Source organism: Eupeodes corollae, chromosome 2 (genome assembly GCF_945859685.1).
Source record: "Eupeodes corollae chromosome 2, idEupCoro1.1, whole genome shotgun sequence".
Taxonomy (NCBI): domain Eukaryota; kingdom Metazoa; phylum Arthropoda; class Insecta; order Diptera; family Syrphidae; genus Eupeodes; species Eupeodes corollae.
This window is the reverse complement of record NC_079148.1, coordinates 97,017,414-97,036,867: the sequence shown is the minus strand read 5'-3', so window position 1 is coordinate 97,036,867 and position 19,454 is coordinate 97,017,414. Positions and strand designations below refer to the sequence as shown.

The following is a 19,454-nucleotide window of genomic DNA, read 5'->3' as shown; positions in this document are numbered from 1 at the left end:
TGTTAACGCAGAAAAAAACATCAGCCCTGAGATCAAACGCAGAATAACTCTTGCTAACCGCTGTTTCTTTGGGCTAAGAAAGCAATTGAGTGGTAAAGTCCTCTCTAGAGGGACCAAAGTGTTGCTATATAAGACCCTTATCATCCCTGTAGTGCTATATGGTGCAGAAGCATGGACTATGACAAAAGCGGATGAAAGCACCTTGGGTCGATTTGAGAGAAAAGTTCTTCGTGTGATGTACGGTCCCGCATGCATCGAAGGGGAGTGGAGGAGAAAATGGAACGACGAGCTGTACGGGCTGTACAGCGACGTAGACTTAGCCAGAAGGGTAAAAGTCCAACGACTAAGATGGCTGGGTCACGTAGAGCGCATGGAAACGAATGGTCCGGCCCGGAAAGTCTTCGAACCTACACCTACAAGACAGTGGAAAGTGACCTTAGCCAAATTGGAGCGCGAAACTGGAGACATCTAGCTAGGAACTGAGCTAGATGGAGAAGTTTGTTGGGTGAGGCCCTAGTTCACACAGGACTATAGCGCCACCTTAAGTAAGTAAGTAAGAATGATGCGCCTTTTGACGGTGAATTTAAACCACGTATATTTAAAATTTGTGTTGGTGCACTGATCATATTGTGGTAGAAGTTGATAGGCCAAATCATTCCGTACATATACGCCTAGATCATTTTGAGAAAAGCATAAAGGCACTACGCTATAACCGGGTTTCATTAACCTGAGTTTCGCTTTGTGCCAAAATAATTGGTCTGTTCAAAACAGTATGTTCGTATGCAGCATGCACATTTTTTATAAGCCCACGAATGTTGGTATACTGAACACAAAACTTGTCAGCCATTACAATTTACCATTAGTGTTATGCCTTAATGGTAAATTAAAACTAATCCACTCCTGAATCTTACAATTGAGTTAAAGTTTAAAGATAGTAAACATGAAATACAGAAAAAAATATGCATTTGAAGAAAGTTATGATAAACTTGTACTCATCCTCTCAAGAAAAGTGTGAGCACTTAATGAAATTGTGATAAATACACCTTATAGTCTTTAAATTTATTAAAAACGATTTTTGGAGAATAGTGGATGATATTCAAACGATAGGTTTTAAACTATTATTATAGTTAATATAAAAATCAAGCTTTTGAATTCCGTATAAAACAAATCTATCACCTCTGATAATAGCTCAACAAAAATAAATTATTTCTTTTTAGTCATTACTTTGTTTATTGAAATATGAACTTATATTAATTAGTAATTCATTGATAAAGACCTTGGTAAAGACCAAAAACAAAGCTTCTCTTTATTTAAAGTTATTATAGGCAAAGAATTATGGAGACTGCTATAGTTGCAGTTTAATTTACTTAATTCATTTTTGTATGAATTTCTTCCTTTTACAATTTTGTTAAACTTACATTTTTGGACTTAACTATGAACTTAATAATAATAAACAGAAATATTGGGTTCATACACAATGTACGACAAAACTAGTTTTGTTTCAGGTATAAAAATCAACCAAATTTCTGCTGAGTAACTTTTGACTATCTGATATTTCTCAATTTCTTGGAATATATTTTACAATAAATTATACAATCTTGAATCTTAAATGACAGGCAAAATGAATAAAACTAGTTTGAGAAAGTCTTAAGCACAAGACAAAAAAAGTACTTTGCTTATCTACAAGAACTTCTTGAAAACGAAGTGTAACTACTGGTATTATGTATTTCCATTTGTTATTATTAAAATAAAGTAGAGATAAGATTTCAATCGCAAGAATGTTGCTATCATGTAAATACCTATATTTATACATACTTAATGTAATATTATTTTATGTAACATATTTTTTTTTAAACAAATCAAATTTCATTTCAAATTAAAATGTTAAATAACTTTTGGGAAAAGAAAAAAAGCAAAAGAATCACCTTCAATAAGTTTTACGTAAGTCAAATTGAAGGTTTTTTGATCGTTTATATTTTGGGATACTTCAATTTTTAAAATTGCAGAGATAAGATTTTGTTACAATTTTATGTCACGTTTTTTTTTTCAAACAACAATAAGCTTGTTTATTGATTAAAATGTTATCTTATCAAAAATAAAACAAAGTCGATCATTTATTTTTATTCCAAGACTATACTCGTAGAAGAAAGATTTTTATTCAAAAGAACAAAAGATTTATCTATCAATTTCTAATCTCCTCGATCCACTGTCTAGTCAGATCTGTAAATTAATCAAATATGTAGGTATTGTAAATTTATTACAAATGAGTTTGAAAAACTGTTTAGAAAAAAAACCGAACATATATTTGGCACGTAATTGTATGTTTATTTTAAAAATGTTAAACGTACTTATTTTTTTATTTATTTATTTATTTATTTACTCTAACAAGTACATTTGACTTTATCCGTGTGTGAATTGATTTCAATTTTCGATTAAATTTTATCTGAGATTAGATTTTGAGGTTTTCAAGTATAAGTCTACATCATACATAAGTGTCATAAAATTAGGATAAAATGAGATTTTAATCCAGATCATAAAAGACTTTAATAATTTAATTACTAGAGCTTTTGTATTCGTGTATGTACACTGCCCGACAACCTATTAGTGCTCGCTTTGGAGCAATCAAAAATTAAATTTTTGCCCATGAAAGTTTGTAACATTATCCTCGAAAAGAAATGAAAATTTCGGTACGATTTCAAGAAATAACATATTAACAGAATTTTAGAGAATTTAATAAGAAAAATCGATCTAAAGTATGCTCTTCCTTTCGAAGATCATGAAAGTAGTAAGCATAACCATCGGGAACCTCAAAACAACAAGCTGCCACTCCTTCGTCCAGGACATATGCGCTCTGCAGAAATCGAGGCGTTGTTTCAGGCGTTTATTTCATGAGACGCTTTAAATGTTTAGCATTGGGTATAATGCTTTGCAGAGTCACACACACTACTTGCTCTTACACCGGTTTTTTCTTTAATCTTGGCTGTAGAATCGTGTGAATTGGAAGCGTGCCTCAATATAATTCCCATGTCAGCTGATGCTCATTTCGTAAGAATGAGAGAATAACTTTGCAGCTGCGGTTAATTTTTTGTTTAAACTTGATTCATTGATTGGCCACACTCACTATAAGCCTTTAAGTTGGACCTTTTGGGCTTCATTTAACGGTTTTGCTGTCCCCATTTTTACTAAATTTAATTAAAGATTATTCAAAATAAATTAATAATAACTTAAAAAAGAAAATTACGACTACTTACATGTTAAAATTATTAGAAAAGCGTAGAGGTGCTAATCGGCTGTCGCACAAAAGAAAAACATTAATTTTTGTCACATTTGACGGTTCATTTCCAAAACTCTAGTTTTTTTAGAGAAAGGGTAAAAAAGGAGAATGGAAAAAAAAATATTATTCGTTCCAAGTTATTTGCATTTACACGGTTGTCGGGCAGTGTATATCCTTAGTGAATCTCATGTAGTAAGGTATGCTTTTTCAGAGGAAACAGGGGAAGCTCATAAGTACTAATACAAAATACAAAACTTACATTTTTATTGTATTCTCTACCAGTCCACTAGGCACCCAATTGAATGGGGAACGGGCAACATTTTGACAGTACAACTGTGACAGCGTTTTCTATGGCTTGCTCCCATAAAGCAGTTTCCCCTGCTTGTTCAAAAACAATGATTATTTTTTTTCAATATTTAAGTTCTTTTCTTTTCCATTTTATCAGTTTAAATAATTGGGAATAAATTTTGCACTTTATGTTTACATTTGTTATATGCAACGTTGGAATACCAAGTTTTAGAGAATCATTTATCAATTATGCTTGTAAACCATGGCTTTAATGCAATATGTTCTTCCTTTTAGCAGTATAAGATTTTACTTTGTTTGTTTGATTATAGCTATCATTGAAATCAATCCTGAAAATGTTTTGAATGGATATTTGATTGCTTATTTTTGATTATGAATGAAATTTATATACGGATCGATCGATCGATCAAACAAAGATTTTTTTTGAGAAAGAGAAGTTTAGTTGTGCATTTATTTTCGACTAAAACTTTTCCTGACCAGCAGATACTTCCAATTATATTCAACAATTTCAATTTTACAGACTTCCAATGACAGATTTCTGTCAGTAATTTTTTTTTTTCAATGATGAAAACCAATGATAGCACATATAATACTGTTCCGTTTCAAACTATAAGGTAAGCATTTTTTTAAGAACAAAAAGTTCAGAATTCCTACGGGGGCAGTATGAAAAAGATTATACCCGATGTTTTTTGTTTTTCCTTCCTTGGCCAGAACGTAAAGATTTTGTGGTTTGGAGATTCGTGAGCACCCTACATATAGTTGTCCATGGGAAAAACAGTTTTTTTTCCAAATGTAAACCTGCAACTTTCAGCATTTTCCCCTGAGCTTTATTTATTGTTATTGCAAATGCAGCTTTCATCGGTTGAAATTATCGGAATGCGAGGAGTTAAAACATTTTTTCCTTTTGCTATTCTAGTCATGATTATAACTTTTATAATATTTCGTCCTAGATGAGTAATCTGTAGCCGTGTACTATTACATAACTTTGGTGCGTCAAGATTTCTCAGTAACAGGACTTGAACACCAACCTTCAATCTCAACTTATGAGAAGGTACCCCTGATAATTCTACTCCATGGGGTATGATGTAACTTGCTCCGTGTCCATAACGTTGTCTACTGAGAGGTACACGACGATATCTCCCTCCTTGTTCGTTTACCTGGCGAACTATCTCATTAGTTGGAGCTAATGAGCTGATTGCTCATATTTATATGCAGGTTTGGATAGACATTACTTTTAAAGTTATCTATGCTAAAGACAATTTGACAGAATTCATAAGGTCAAAAGGGGTCAAAAGTAACTCATTTCCGTTCTTAAGTCTCAAACTTTCTCCTTACCGAATTTCATTTCAATTTTCCCATAGGAATGCGTCATTTCCCCGGGGGAAAAAGCGGCTTATGTCCTTTCTCGAGTATCGTTCAGTGGTTAAGGCGTGATTGAGTAACAGACAGACACACAGTTACTTCCACATTTATAATATTAGTATGATATGGGCTAAAACCAAGGGCGGATCCAGACTTTTCATCAGGGGGGTCACACTCTTATATAGGCATTTCCACAGAATCTTTCATTTTCAACAATTGAAATATTTTTTTTTTTATTTTGAGGCACATCTATAAACAAACATTTTCTTGGTTGTTTATCATCTAAATAACAAGAAAATACTTGCGTGATTCATTTTGAAACATCGTTAATAAATATCTTCAGTTCTGTGCAGTGCAGTGGACATGTGTACATTCAATGAAAAACCCTCATTTCATACAAAATTTTGATCGTACAAACTTTGAAACTTAAAAATTTCGATCAACGGCTTTTTCTTACTATTGATTATTCGTAAAATTATCATTCACAATCATTTATTTTTCTGTAAGATCTTATCGATAGGTGTGCCGCTAAAAAAATCACATATATTCTATACCAATCACGTTTTCAATTTTAAGCTTTAAAATGACAATATTTATTTTTAAATAGAGGCACATGATCCAATTAAATTTTAATTGATTTATTGATTGATAGAGAATAATTTAAGCCTATAAAATACTACCAGAATTGATCGTTGAGAAAGTTATATAGAGAAAAAGATCAGATTTTAATATTTGTAAAAACGGAGGTACTCTAGTTTAATTGCTTTGTACTATTTTTTAAATGGTAGCACACCTTTGTTTCGAGGTTTTTCTATCAGTGTATATTATAAATAATTATAAATTAATGATGTTAAGTTGGGTCAAAGGTCGTTGAAATGTTTTTTGTTTATAAAACTTAATAAATTTGCATCTGGTACGCTTGAAATTTGCAATATTTAAGCCTATTTTTTATTAATTTTAATTAAAAATTTTAATCCAATCAAGTCAAAAGTAGGTTATATAATTGAAATAAGTCATGATACGAAAATCTATCCACTTAGAAAGTGCCAATTTCATTTCTAAGGCTTAATATACTGCGGTAACATGAAAGTTAAAAATACTGTGGAAATGCCCATATGAGTTTTTACTCACCGCTTAAAAATGTTCTTTAATGCTTTGTCAAGGAGACTAACAAAATGTAATAATTACTAAAATGACAACTTTAGTTATCAAATTATTTAAGAACAATGTTGTCCAGCAAGGTATGGTCTAACTATTTAATTTGGATGACTCCCTACACAGAAAGCATTCCAAGATTATAACAGTTTTCTAAATATGCCATATTTAAGAGCTAAAACACAATAGTTTAGAGAGTTTTTGGTGCATTTCGCGCAGAAATGTAGGAAATTGTTTTGAAACGTTGCTTTTTTTTCAAAAATACAATACACTTTTCTTGTTTTCATTTCTATTAATGCAAACATACTAAAGTTAACAAATTTATCGAGGATCTGATATGTATGTCGGTTTTTTTTTAACGAAGTTTTTTTGAACTCAATTTCCGGGAGTCTCTTATTACTATCGTTATCAATCTGCTTATTCGTATTTTGATCTTAAAGGCGTCAACAAAACTTACAAATTGTAGAGATACAAATGTTTTGTTCTTGAATTTAAGAAAATAGTTGTATTTAAGTACACAATTTCGCAAAAAAATTAAATTAAAACAAAGTTAGGTAGCTAAACAAATAAGTTGGGAAGAAAAGTTTTTGTAGCCCTCACAAATTACACGTTTTAATGCTTTTATGCCAATAGATATGGAAAAAATATTGTCCCCTTTCTGAGATATCGAGTTTCGTAAACAAAATTAGTATTTTTTTTTTTAATAAAAAAAAATACATTTTTAATCATTGATGATCTATTATTCAAGGTTTCTTTTTAAGAACTTGAATATTTACTCTTTTTCAAAACAATGTTTTTGAAAATAATTTAAAGTATGACTAAAGTTTTTTCAAATTCTAAATTGAGTAAAAACAAAAGTTTTAGTTGTTTTTGACAGCAAACCACTTTATGGCGAATATCTTTAAATTACTAACAAATCTTTAGATGAAATCTTTATTTATAAAACTTAACTGTATAAGCTATATAATATTATGGCTCATATGACCCCCCCTGGATCGTCCATTGGTCAAATGTTGAAAAATTTGTGCTGTGTTTTTGGAATAGGGCTGAATATCCGATTTATATTATGATCATGGTCCAATCTTCAGTGAAAAGTAGTACTTTTAGCAACAAAGTTTAAGGAAGTAAACTACAAAATTTTGTTTTCATATGCAAGAAAGTAATAATTTAAAATATAATGGGGGTCATGTGCATTAACGCAACTTATTTAGTTTTGAATTAAAGGGAATTCCTTCGAAAAAACAAATAAATTATCTCTCAGGGGGCGTCATGTGCTCTATGACCCCCCTCCCGTGGATCCGCCATTAGCTAAAACTTACATTGTTCGCCGGAGAAAAGGTGTTTGATCTTTGATCTAGTTATCAAGGTAAGACTCTAACTCAAATTTCACAATTATTGAAATGTTTAAGAATAATGGTGTACAATGCAATTAATTCGGTTAAAGCTAACCCTCAGTTAAAAGTAAAAATACAATTCGAAAGCCCCCTTTTCAAAAAACTTCTACGAGTGTTGAGAGGCATTCGCTAAAAATCCACCTAAGTAAAGATGTACACTTTTGGAAAAGAGTTTTATGGACCAATAAAACTTAGAAAAACCGCATCGGAGCTGACGGTAATAGAATTAAACATCGGTCTAGAGGTCAAGCCTACAATCCAAAGTATACTTTTAAAACGGTCAAACACGGAGGAGGAGAATAAATGGTACGATGGATAAATTTTCACATTTAAACATATTGAGAAACAATATGGAACCATTTACATTTGAGTCCATACCAGTTAACCGAATTTTTATGCATGATAATGACCCAAAACATGCAGCATAAATTGTGAAGGATTGGGTTACCAATAAAACCATAAACGTTTTGACATGGCCGGCGCAAATTCCTGATCTTAACCCTATAGAAAATCTATGGAATGATGTAAAGGTCAAGATCCGGCAGTAAAAATTCAAACCAACTTTGGATTGGAATTTAAGGAGCGTTGTATTACACCCCTTGAGTAGGTGCAAAGTTTACCTCGACAATGTGAGACAACGTTGACACATTTTGGTCGATCAACAAAATAAATTCTAGTTTCTTACAGGAGAAAAAAACTACAGTACTGTGCAAAACAATTGAAGCGTTCAAATGAAGAAGGGGGTAAGTGACATTTTTGAATTTTTCTGGTTTTTTGCACCAACGAAGAAGGTAAATGAAAACTTAAATTTCTGTGTCATTTGCGTCTTTCTACGATCTCTAGTTTCCAATATAGCCTTACAAAAAATGGTGTAAAGGAGGTAAATGCATCACAAAAGTGCAAGATATTAGTAGAAGAAGGAGTTAAAATCACTTAACCCCTTTACGCACTGAAAAATCCAAATTGAAAATATTTTTGTTTGCATGAAGGAGTTAAATACCTAAATACCCCCTTCATGCTACTGAGAGAAATAAAAAAGAGACAATGATTTTTAGCATGAAGGAGTTAAATGCACATTTACCACCATAATGCAAATAATTTATGATAAAAAAAAATTTGTTTGAGCAAAAAAGTAAATTATAGTAAGGAGAGACAGTTTTCATTTGAATATAATGTTATTGTTGGTGGAAAAATAGTAAGAGTATGTAAAACTGCTATGTGTTCGCTTTACCAGATTGGAAAGAAAAAACTTGACGTAATCCAAGGTAAGATTAAAAGCTGTGAGTTTGCACCATCTTTGGATAAAAGAGGTAAGCACTTAAGCCGCCCAAATAAAACTCCAAGTGAAGTAGAAGCTTTTGTATCTCAGCACATAAGTCAATTCCCAGCTGAAGAATCCCATTACTCTCGAAATAAAAACTATATCTTTCGCCATTGCTGAATATTTCCAAAATGTATAACCTCTACCTTGAAAAATGCACTCAAGAAGACAAAACTGCGGAATTTTTGGTAAACGAGTCTTATTACAGGACCATTTTTAATACGCAATTCAATCTGTCTTTCCGCCTCCCTAGAAGTGATACTTGCAGCACATGCGATTCTGGTAAAAGCTCGGCAAAACATCGAATAAGCTATAAGTCAGCATTCGAAAATCAGAAAATTGATCGCGAAAAAGCTCGATCCGATGCAAATGTTCTTCATATTACTTTCGACCTACAACAAACCATGCCGTTGCCTAAACTCACAACTTCAAAAGCTTTTTATATGAGACAAATGTGATCGAGATTTTGGAAGAATTGAGAAGGAGTTGAGGAAAAACGAAACCATATATACCGCCGAACAATACAGGGAAATCATTAGAAGCGCTGGTAAGAAAAATACTATTGTTGTTAATATGGAAAACCATTTCCGTTCGCTAGCTGCTTTGCAGTGCTTTGCAGGATAAGCTTAATGTCCGCAACGTAACAAAAAACATTTTGAACGAAAAAATCAACTTTAGGGACAGTGTCAAATGGATACGTGTTACTAAATACGGCTCATATTCCTACAAAGAATGTTATGATGAAGATGCATCATTCACAGAAGTTTTGATAGCAAAATCAAAACAAATTCCAGACAGAACCCAAGACTTTTTTCCTAGAGAAAAAAAAAAACCAAAACACTCTCAGTTGAAAAAATTAAAAATTTAAAAGAACAAATGCAGTTTATTCCACTTGAGCATCAATGGTTCTATGAAAAAGCACTATCAGAATCTTCAGCCTTAGTAGAAAACAAAAAAAAAAAAACAAACAAAAAGAACTAAAAATGTCACTTAACCCCTTTGTTATTCCTTTGAAATAAATTTAAAAAAAAATGTGTGGAAGAAGGAGTTAACTGCACTTTTTGAGCAATGTTATCAAAAAAATGTATCTTAAAGCTATTTTTATTGAATGAAGTCCTTATATTTTAAAAGATTGTTATGTGTTTTATTTTTCTTCCTTATTATAAAGTTTCAGTTGTAAGCCCAAAAAAAGTTCTAAACAAGAAACTTTGAACTCTTATATCTCAAAACTTCACTAATGTCACTTAACCCCTTCTTCATCTGAAGGCTTCAATTGCAACTATCACCGCCTATCAAAAAAATGAATATACCTACATATATGTACAGTGATGGAAAAAATAATAGAAACGAATTTTATTTTTACTGATCTAGCCACATCATTGTTTTTGCAGGAAATATTAACTCATGTGCCCCACTGTATATGATCGATCGAAAACGGTACTTTATTATGCTATCACTTTTAAGCACATTTCGTTGCAATAAATAATTCTTTATGGTCATTTGTTTAACGACCTCGTGTTTGTGCTGGAAAAAAAATAGAAACGCTTTTTTGTTTAAGAAAAATTCGTGAATAAAAAGTGTTGAAATCTAAAATAAGGTGATTTAATTTGGTTATTTGAGAAAACAAAAGGGTCAAAATAGCATTTATCGCGAAATTTGTTTTCTAATTGTTATTAACACTTTCAGCATGGGCCGCGGGTTACATTGCTCAAACGAAGAACGAGAGTTGATGAAAAATCTCAAAAATGAAGCAAATCAATGGCGGAAATTGCAGGCCTAATGAATTGTTCAAAAAAGAAAGTATTTACCGCCATTAATTTTGAACAACAACAGGAGCAGCGCGGCAGAAAGCGGGCAACCTCCAAAAGGTTCGATGCCTTATTGGTACGAGAATCGAAGAGGAATCCATTTTTATCGTCGGAGGACCTTAGGAAGGAGTTAAATGCTCCAGTCACAAGCCGGACGATTAGAAATAGGCTTATAGAAATGGACTTGAGGGCGCACTCTGCAAGGAAAGTTCCACTGCTCAGCCAAAAAAATATTAAAAATCGAATCACTTTTGCGAAGGCGAATTCAATGCGGCCAAATTGGAAAAATGTCTTGTGGTCAGATGAGACAAAGATAAATTTATTTGGATCCGATGGAAAACCAAAGGTAAGGCGTCCCAAGAACACCGCATACGATCCCAAACACACGATAAAGACTGTTAAGCATGGCGGTGGCAACATTATGCTTTGGGGATGTTTTTTGGCTTCAGGTGTGGGACCAATTTATTGGATTAAGGATGTTTTGACGGCCACAGGTTACGTTGATATCCTTAAAAATATAATGTTGCCATTTGCCGAAGAAAATATGCCGTTAGTGTGGGAGTATATGCAGGACAATGACCCCAAACACTCATCCCGACTCGCAAAACAGTGGTTCAAGGACAACAAAGTCCATCTAATGGAATGGCCGTCACAATCCCCGGACTTAAATCCCATAGAGAATCTGTGGGGAATATTAAAAAAGAGACTTGGTGGATTTAAATCCAAAAATAAAGACGAGCTGTGGGAAAAAGTGCAAGAAGAGTGGTACTCCATTGAGCCCTTCACTTGTGCCAAGTTAGTGGACTCCATGGGTCGCAGGTGCACCGAAGTACTAAAAAATCGTGGTGGTACAACAAAATATTAAAAAAAATTATATTTTATTGTTTAAGTTTAAGAAAAATTGTGTTAATTAGTTTTAAGTCTATTGTTTCTATTTTTTTTTCCAATGGAAATAAATTGAGTTAATTTTTTGTTATTTGAATTTTGAATCAAATTTTTTTTTCTCTATTATTGAAAGCGTACTTCAATATACTTTAAATAAAAAATGTAACATTAAAAAAATAATGCATTTCCACGAAGAAAATTTAAACATTACCAACAAAACAAGTCGTTTCTATTATTTTTTCCATGACTGTATATAAAAGTTGTTCCAATCAAACCAGGGCCAGAGACTGTATACCACCTTACTGTTCATTATCTTAAGGGACTGATCAAAATGCAAATTCTACAAATGCACTGCTTTTACAAAAACAATAATGATTTCAGCTGCGTTAAACATTTGCAACTTTTCCTTTAGCTTGATATCTTTAGTAAGTTTTACCCGGGACTTTTATCGATAAAATGTTTTTTTTTTTAAATAAGATTTTTAAGTTGAAAATAAAATTATTCTGTTTTAAAAAAATGTCGGGAAACAAATATTTATCGGATATATAATCCAGAATTCTGAGTGATTTTAAAAAAAGGAGCATCACAAAAAATAAATTTCAAAGAAATATCTGATCTAAAAAAATATTCCATTCACAAATCAACTATTTCTAAAATCATCAAAAGTGGAAAGGTGTTTTCCCATCACAGAGGAAGAAGGCCTAAACACCACAGCAAAAGATGATTGAAAAATAACAAATTTCTTCCGAAGAAACCCCACAACATCATCCAGAGAAGCAAACATTGAACTTTGGTACCCAATGACCCATCAACTATCAGACGCCGAACACTGCAGGCCGGATTTCGTAGTTTTCAGATAGAAAAAGAGATTTTTTTTTTTTTAAATGTGAAAACTTATCTCAATGGGAGTGCCCAAAAATAGGAAAGGGTATTTTTTTCTGACAAATCAAAGTTCAATATGCACGGATTGGGTAGAAAACAACATGTCAGGAGGCTAAGAAGTGAGAGGCTAAATTGAAAATACACTAAAGGGACGGTCAAAGGAAGGGCTCCTTCTCTGGCAAAGGAATCGGGCCAATCCGATAAGTGGAGGACTCCATGCTGCTTCATTATCATTGGAAAATGGACGTTACAACACGACAATGATCCTTAACATAATTTCGAAGTTGGCCACAAAGTGGATTACAGAAAAAAAAGATTGAGTCCCCAGACCTAAACCAAATAGAGAACCTGTGGGTAATTGTGAAGAGGAGAATTGGGCCCAACATTGTTAAGCACAAAAGTGACCTATTCGCTGGAATTCAGAGACAGTGGAATGACATTCCAAAAACGGGTTTTAATTACCTTATAGCTTCAGGGTATATACAGCCGTTATAAAAAATACAGGGTATACAATTAAATTTTAATATTTCCTTGCCTTGAAGTAATAAAATAGTTTTGAAATTTCGTTGTGAGATCTAAGTTGCAAATGTTTTGCACAGCAATTTTACCAACTACTAAAGTATTTAGTTATTAATTTTTAGTTTAAGGGGTGTTAATTTTTTTTCCAACAATTATAACGCAATATCCAAAAATTTTAGAAACAAGAAAGAATTTTGTTGTTTGATTTTCTTAACAATTTTTTCTTAATGGAAAATATTGGAAATTCTAGTTGCAAATATTTTGCACAGTACTGTATGTCATCACAAAATTGTTTTGATTTTCCAAATAACTACGAAGGTAATTTGAACTTGCTTTTTTTACTGTATATACAAATATTAAGTTATTTTATTTATCAATAAAAAAACTAAATAATGTTTTGAAAATAAACAAACAATGTGATATTTCTCTGTCCATAACTGTATGTATTCATTTGGAACAAAATTTGTGCACGTTTTGAGCCAATGATTCCTGCCCGTCCTATAGCAAAAATTTAAAGGTATTTAAGGTATCAGTAATTTATGATAAAGATTTTGTTATAAATGTGATAACAATTTCACAATTATTTTTATTTAACAGTTAATTAAACAACAATAAAATAAACAAAGTATTTTTGGTTTTAAAAGTAATTTTAGCTTAGCTATTATAAACAACAAACGTTAAAATAATTATTTAATACGTGCCTATTATAAATTAAATATTTGAACAGTAAAAATAATTATATGTAATTAAAACAGAAATTGTACATACAGTGGTGGACAAGAATTTAGCACACTTATTTGATGATATGAAAAATCTTGTATTTAAAAGTTTTTGCTGCACTGACTGAAAGCTGCAAGTTTATTTTATTTATAAGCAATATGGTGGGATATGTGTCGGATTTTTTTACCGAAAAGAACATTGTACAAGTTATACTTGTAAAATAGGAATTGAAAAATTTGTTAAAACAACTTCTTTTATCTGGATATTTGTTTAGCACACTTTAAGTTTTAGATGGTTGATTTTTAATGTATGCAACTTATCATTATGGAGGATTCAGTATTTGGTAGGAAATGCTTTGTTTTTTATTCTAGGCAAACTTTCAATCAAAGCCACATATCGTTGCCTTGGAATGCTATACCATGTATCTTGAATAAACTGCCATAATTCTTGCAAATTTTTCGACTTCCATTTTTCGATTTGATATTCCACATTATTCCACAAATGTTCGACTTTATTGACCTCTAAGCAATTCTTCACAAGTTGTAATGTGTGCTTAAGGTCAATATCATGCATAAATTTCCATAGAAGTGGTAAATTTACTTCTAAAAATGGAATCATATGGTGTACCAGGATACTTTTGTACACCTGTTGGTCCATTTTTTTTTGTCAAATTTTACTAAAGGACCAACACCGTGCCAGAAAAATGCAGCCCAGACCATAGCATTCCCACCACCATGTTTGTGACAGTATATCGAGGATGGGGTTGCATATTCTGTGGACGCCATACATACTTTTTGCCATCTAAACCAAACCGACAGAATTTTGATTCGTCGCTCCAAAGCACGTTTTTCCAAAAACTGAGTGGTTTGTTCAAATAGGTTTTTGCAAACTCCAATCTGGCTTTTTTATTTAATCGGCCGTCGTTGTACCGTCCTTGACGATATATTTACATCATAATTTTCTTTCAGTTCGTTGCGGATGCAACTGGAGCTCTGTAACGGATCCTGGGCTAACATACGATAAATTACTTTGCCTTCTTTTGCTGTGGTATTCCTTTTACGAGGACATTGCTCCATGTTTTGAACGGTTCCAAATTCTTCAAAATGCCGAAGCGTATTGTAAACCAGGGAAGTCATTCCATAATTTTCAAAACGATAATCGTCAAAACGATTATCATTAACGATATCGTCAATAATTTGCTTCACGTAACTTATGGCTGAATCACAAACACGCTTCAGCTTCGTCTTCGCCTGACGTTTACGAGTTCAGCCATAGGAATTCAATGCATGCTATCACAACAAGGCCTAACGTAACGCAGACGAAGCGTGTATGTGTTTCAGCCATTAATCCCTATCGTCGCGTTCAATCGTTTTCAGTATACGTTCGTTGAGTATATTCAAAATGTCAAAATGAACTCAACGAATGATGAATGAAGCTTGTTCAATAACTTGAAAATGTTATTAAACTTGGTTTTTCTCTATAGGAAATTTTGAAAATTTGCAAAATATGTATTGTTATTAAACATGCTAACTATTTTGTGATGTCACTTTTTGTGTTTTATTTTTAGCTGCCGAAGAATAAACTATAATATCAAACATTTTGTTCAATTAGCTGCAGTAAACAACCCAATTTTGTCTAAGGGAAGGAAGTGAAGACTCCATTTTATCCATATCCACATAACTTGGCTTCAAAAATATTTGTTGTTGCCTGTCGAATATACCAATGTCCCTCCGCCCCAAAGTTTAAATATATAAAAAAAAATGCTTACATATTTGTTAGAATAGATAGAAGGTCCCATTCATCAATTAATTTTTTTTTGTTATCGAATTTATTGTATTTTTTGAGTTTTTACTTTCATTTTGTAACAAAACTAAACTACACCGAAACTTTTTTACTTCAATTTGCTTATTTATCAATGGAAATTAATAGCAGACGATACCTACTTAGCTATCGTGCAAATGCTATCGTTTTGACGATATCACTTTGACGATTATCGTCTTACGTGAAGTGAGACTATCGTCTAACGATTATCGTTTTACGGATAATAGATCCAGTTTTCTGGATCTTGGATATGCCAGAAACTGTCCTTCCCTTGTCTTTCCACTGCAAAATTATTTTTCGTTTATCTTCTGAGCACCATTGTCATTTTGCCATGACTATTTAAGTACATTTTGATTTATTTACTAAGTTGATATTAGCAAATACCGGATTACATCGAAAAGTGCACTTATGTTCAACTAAACGAATTAAAAAATGTATTAGGACTAAAATGTGCAAAATGTATGACCAGCTGAAAATAGTTTGAATTACAAACGTATGCCGTTTTCTCAAAACGAAAACAAATGTATTTATTTAGAGTACCTAACAGTTTTTAGTTTTTAAGAACAAAACTTATACAAGTAATACCTATAACGATATTTTTTATCTTCTTCAAGTGTGCTTAATTATTGTCCAACACTGTAGGTAGAATGACCAGGAGCCTTTACTTAAGAAATTAATTTAATTTTCTTTCTATTTGAATTTTTTGAATATTTAAAATACGAATTTAGATTAAAATACCATAAACCATACGAACCAAATCGTATTTGATTTTAATTGTTTATTCAAAACTTTACAAAGAAAAGGTTTAAATGTAGGTAATTAGAATGTAAAATGTCTTGCATTAGCTATTAACTAAAGTAAATAGAAACTATTTTGTATTGAAACCTTTTTTTAAATGAATTTTGAAACTTATTATCACCACCTGTTTCCCATTCTGGTCACCTCATACTACACACGATATACAAATGACCGAGACCCTCGCTGACGTCATCGTCAGCACTCCAAACACAAACCACGTTAATTTGATTTCAGAAGAAATAATATTGCACCTGCAAGCTGGTTGCATCTCGTACTCCTCTTATAGGTTTCTACATTGCTCCCTTACAAAATACAAGTTTTTACTTAGCAACTTGGCGCAAAATTAATCTTCCCTTGACATTGTGAGACTTGGAGCCAATTATCATAAAAACAACAAAAACTAGTTGGTTAATCAAATATTAGCCATTATGAATATTTTCACAAACGACATTTTGTTTTCAACTTAGCTTTTTAGGAATTCATTGAACTTACAAAAAAAAAAACATTAATAATTCAACAAAAACAAAAACTATGAAACCTTAGGGGCTTACCTGTATTCCATCTCTCATCGTTGGAAATTCATTCGACATTCTGCACTTCCAAAATTAAACCAATTGAACACTTTCTTTCGAATTAAATTATTTAAATTTATGGATAAACTTTATAACACTGCACTTTTGTGAACTTAACACCAAGTACAGTCAACTTTTCACTATCTATATGTACTTTTTAAGTTATTTGATTTGATTGTTTCAATTTCAAGTGGCGATAGAAATATGTATGTGAATACAAGAGGTAGGTATTTAACTTTAACTTATTCCAAGTTGTATCGAATTATTTAGTCGCAGGTCGTAATGCTTTTGTTAAAAAATTCACTTTTTATTAATTATTACAAATTTTCACACCAAGCACTTCTTCGTTAATAGACAATCAAATATTACTTTTGATTTAATTTGGAGAAATTTCTCAATAATTTTTGTATTTGTTTTTCGTGCGTTTACGTTGTACGTTTATTTTAACCAGCAGCAAATTTAACTTTAAAATGTTTAATTTACAATTTCGTTAGGAAATATCTAAATTGCTAGAGAAATTATCGACGAATGACTTATCTGTCAACTGTCAATTTGTGAAATATATAAAACAGCGCCAGTTTTACCCATTTGAGATTGGTGTCATTTCTGAGAAACTTTCATGATTCAACGTAAGTACGTAGAAAGTAAGCTTTTTGTATTGGCTAACGTAACGTAAGGTAGTAGAAAATATGCTTTCAGTAACAAATCACACTAGTACCGAATAAATTATAGAGGAAATGTCAGCTGAGGTCAAAATACTGTCTGGATCATAATCCTATATTTAATAAACTGTATCTCAAAATACTCAAATAATAAAAACAAAAACTTAATACAGTTGAAACTCTATTACCCGGGGTTCGATTAACCGGGGCGCTCTATTAACCGTGATGAAAATATTTAACATAAGAAACTCTTATATCCGTAAAAAATTATTATTCGTAAAAGAAACAGAAACATTTTCTGAGCCCAAGCAGGGGGCTTACATACCTTGGTGTTAGTGCGCTGTGCTATCAATTAAAAAAAACTTGTTTTAGGCTTAAAAAATGCAATACAAAAAAAGTAGGGTTAAGTCATAAAAAGAATATATTTTTTTCTATGACTTAAAGTTGTTTCCTCGCCTTAATATTTAAAACATCTTCTATTGAGACCCCTACCTAACTGCAAAAAAAAATCAGAAAATAAAAGATGGCGTAAAGTTTTGTCCATTAAGGAAAAAGTTGCTTAATGAACATCGTAAAAGTAGTGAGTCTGTGAAAATGTTAGCTAAGAGATAAGAAAACGGCACCCAAACAGTGTATGAAATTCTTAAAAAAAAGAGGCTGGGATGCTACCCACACTGATAACGTCCCATCCCGTCTGTCGATTTGTCTTGCTTAAAAGTTTGTCTATATGTACTCGTATCAATTTTTACCAAATTTGCGTACTATTTTTTGTAGATTTTATTTTTTTTATGAAAAAAACGGACTGTTGGATTTTTATATAAAATCATTGAATATCGAAAACAATATTTTCTGTAAAATAAAATAAGTTTGAAGCCAATATACTGTCAATTCGAATTTTTTAAAAATTTTACCAAATGTTGAAAACAATATTTCTTATAAGAAAAAACTAGTTTGAAGCCAATATTTCAAATTTTTGAAAAGATATTTGAGTCAAAAATCAATTTTTACCAACTTTTCTTACTTTTATTTCAGGTTTTTAATTTTTTGTACAAAAAATGCCAATTCGATTTTTCTCAACATTTTTCAGAATGTTGAAGACAATATTTCTTATAAGATAAAATAAGTTTGAAGCCTAAATTTCACGTTTTTGAAAAGATATTTGAATCGATATTCAATTTTTGCGAACTTTGAGTAATATTTTTTTTAGATTTTTATTTTTTATAAAAAAAACTGTCAATTCGATTTTTCTCAAAATTTTATCAGATGTCAAAAACATTATTCTTCGTTGCTCAAAATTGTTTTGGAGATGAAATCATATTTTGGTCGTAAAATTTTGGAGGTGACAAATTTTGTTTTCAATTTTTTTTTGATTTATTAGAAAAACCGTTAAATGGATTTTTTTCAAAAAATATACTTCTTTGATATCACGTTTCAATATATTATATAAAATTTAATTCAAGTCTTTAGCGTTTTTGGTTTGTAAGATATTTAGGGTTAACCATAATTTTCACCTTTTTTTCAAACTGCTATGGTAAAACCCGTGGCATGATGGTTAGTGCGTTGGACTGTCAGTCGTTCTTTGACTTCCAGCGAGTGAAGAAGTGTAAATTAATTTTCTTTTTATTTGCAATTCAAATTTAAAAGTGTTTGAGCAGTGGCTAAGTTGGCATTGTGCCACTGTTTTATATAAGTAGTCGGTAGCCTAGTGGAGGTGGCGTCCGAAGGAAAAAGTGGAGGCGGTGGGAGCTGCTTTCCAGCAAGTGTACAAGGTGAATGTTAGTTTTCGCCGCAACCACGACCTGGAAAACAGAGCCCTACTTAATCACTTTTACCTTCGAAATGATATGACACAATGGCGATCTGAGAACAGCGGTTTCATGCGGTTCAATGACGATTCCTTGGCAAATGCCATAATCGCCGAGCAAACGGGACCAATTCCCTTGTAAGTAACGACGAAGGTTGAGCTTCAGTTTAT

General features: G+C 31.9%; 1 protein-coding gene across 1 annotated transcript in view; it reads right to left on the bottom strand.

Annotated features, from left to right (window-relative positions):
* The window catches only part of LOC129948374 (uncharacterized), a 52,075-nt gene extending 34,740 nt beyond the window's left edge, over positions 1 to 17,335 (bottom strand). The window contains exon 1 of the mRNA XM_056059349.1: positions 16,797 to 17,335. Within this exon, the coding sequence (XP_055915324.1) occupies positions 16,797 to 16,835 (39 nt within the window). The 5' untranslated portion in view covers positions 16,836 to 17,335. The remainder of the gene's footprint in view (positions 1 to 16,796) is intronic.
* Between the last annotated feature and the right edge of the window lie 2,119 nt (positions 17,336 to 19,454).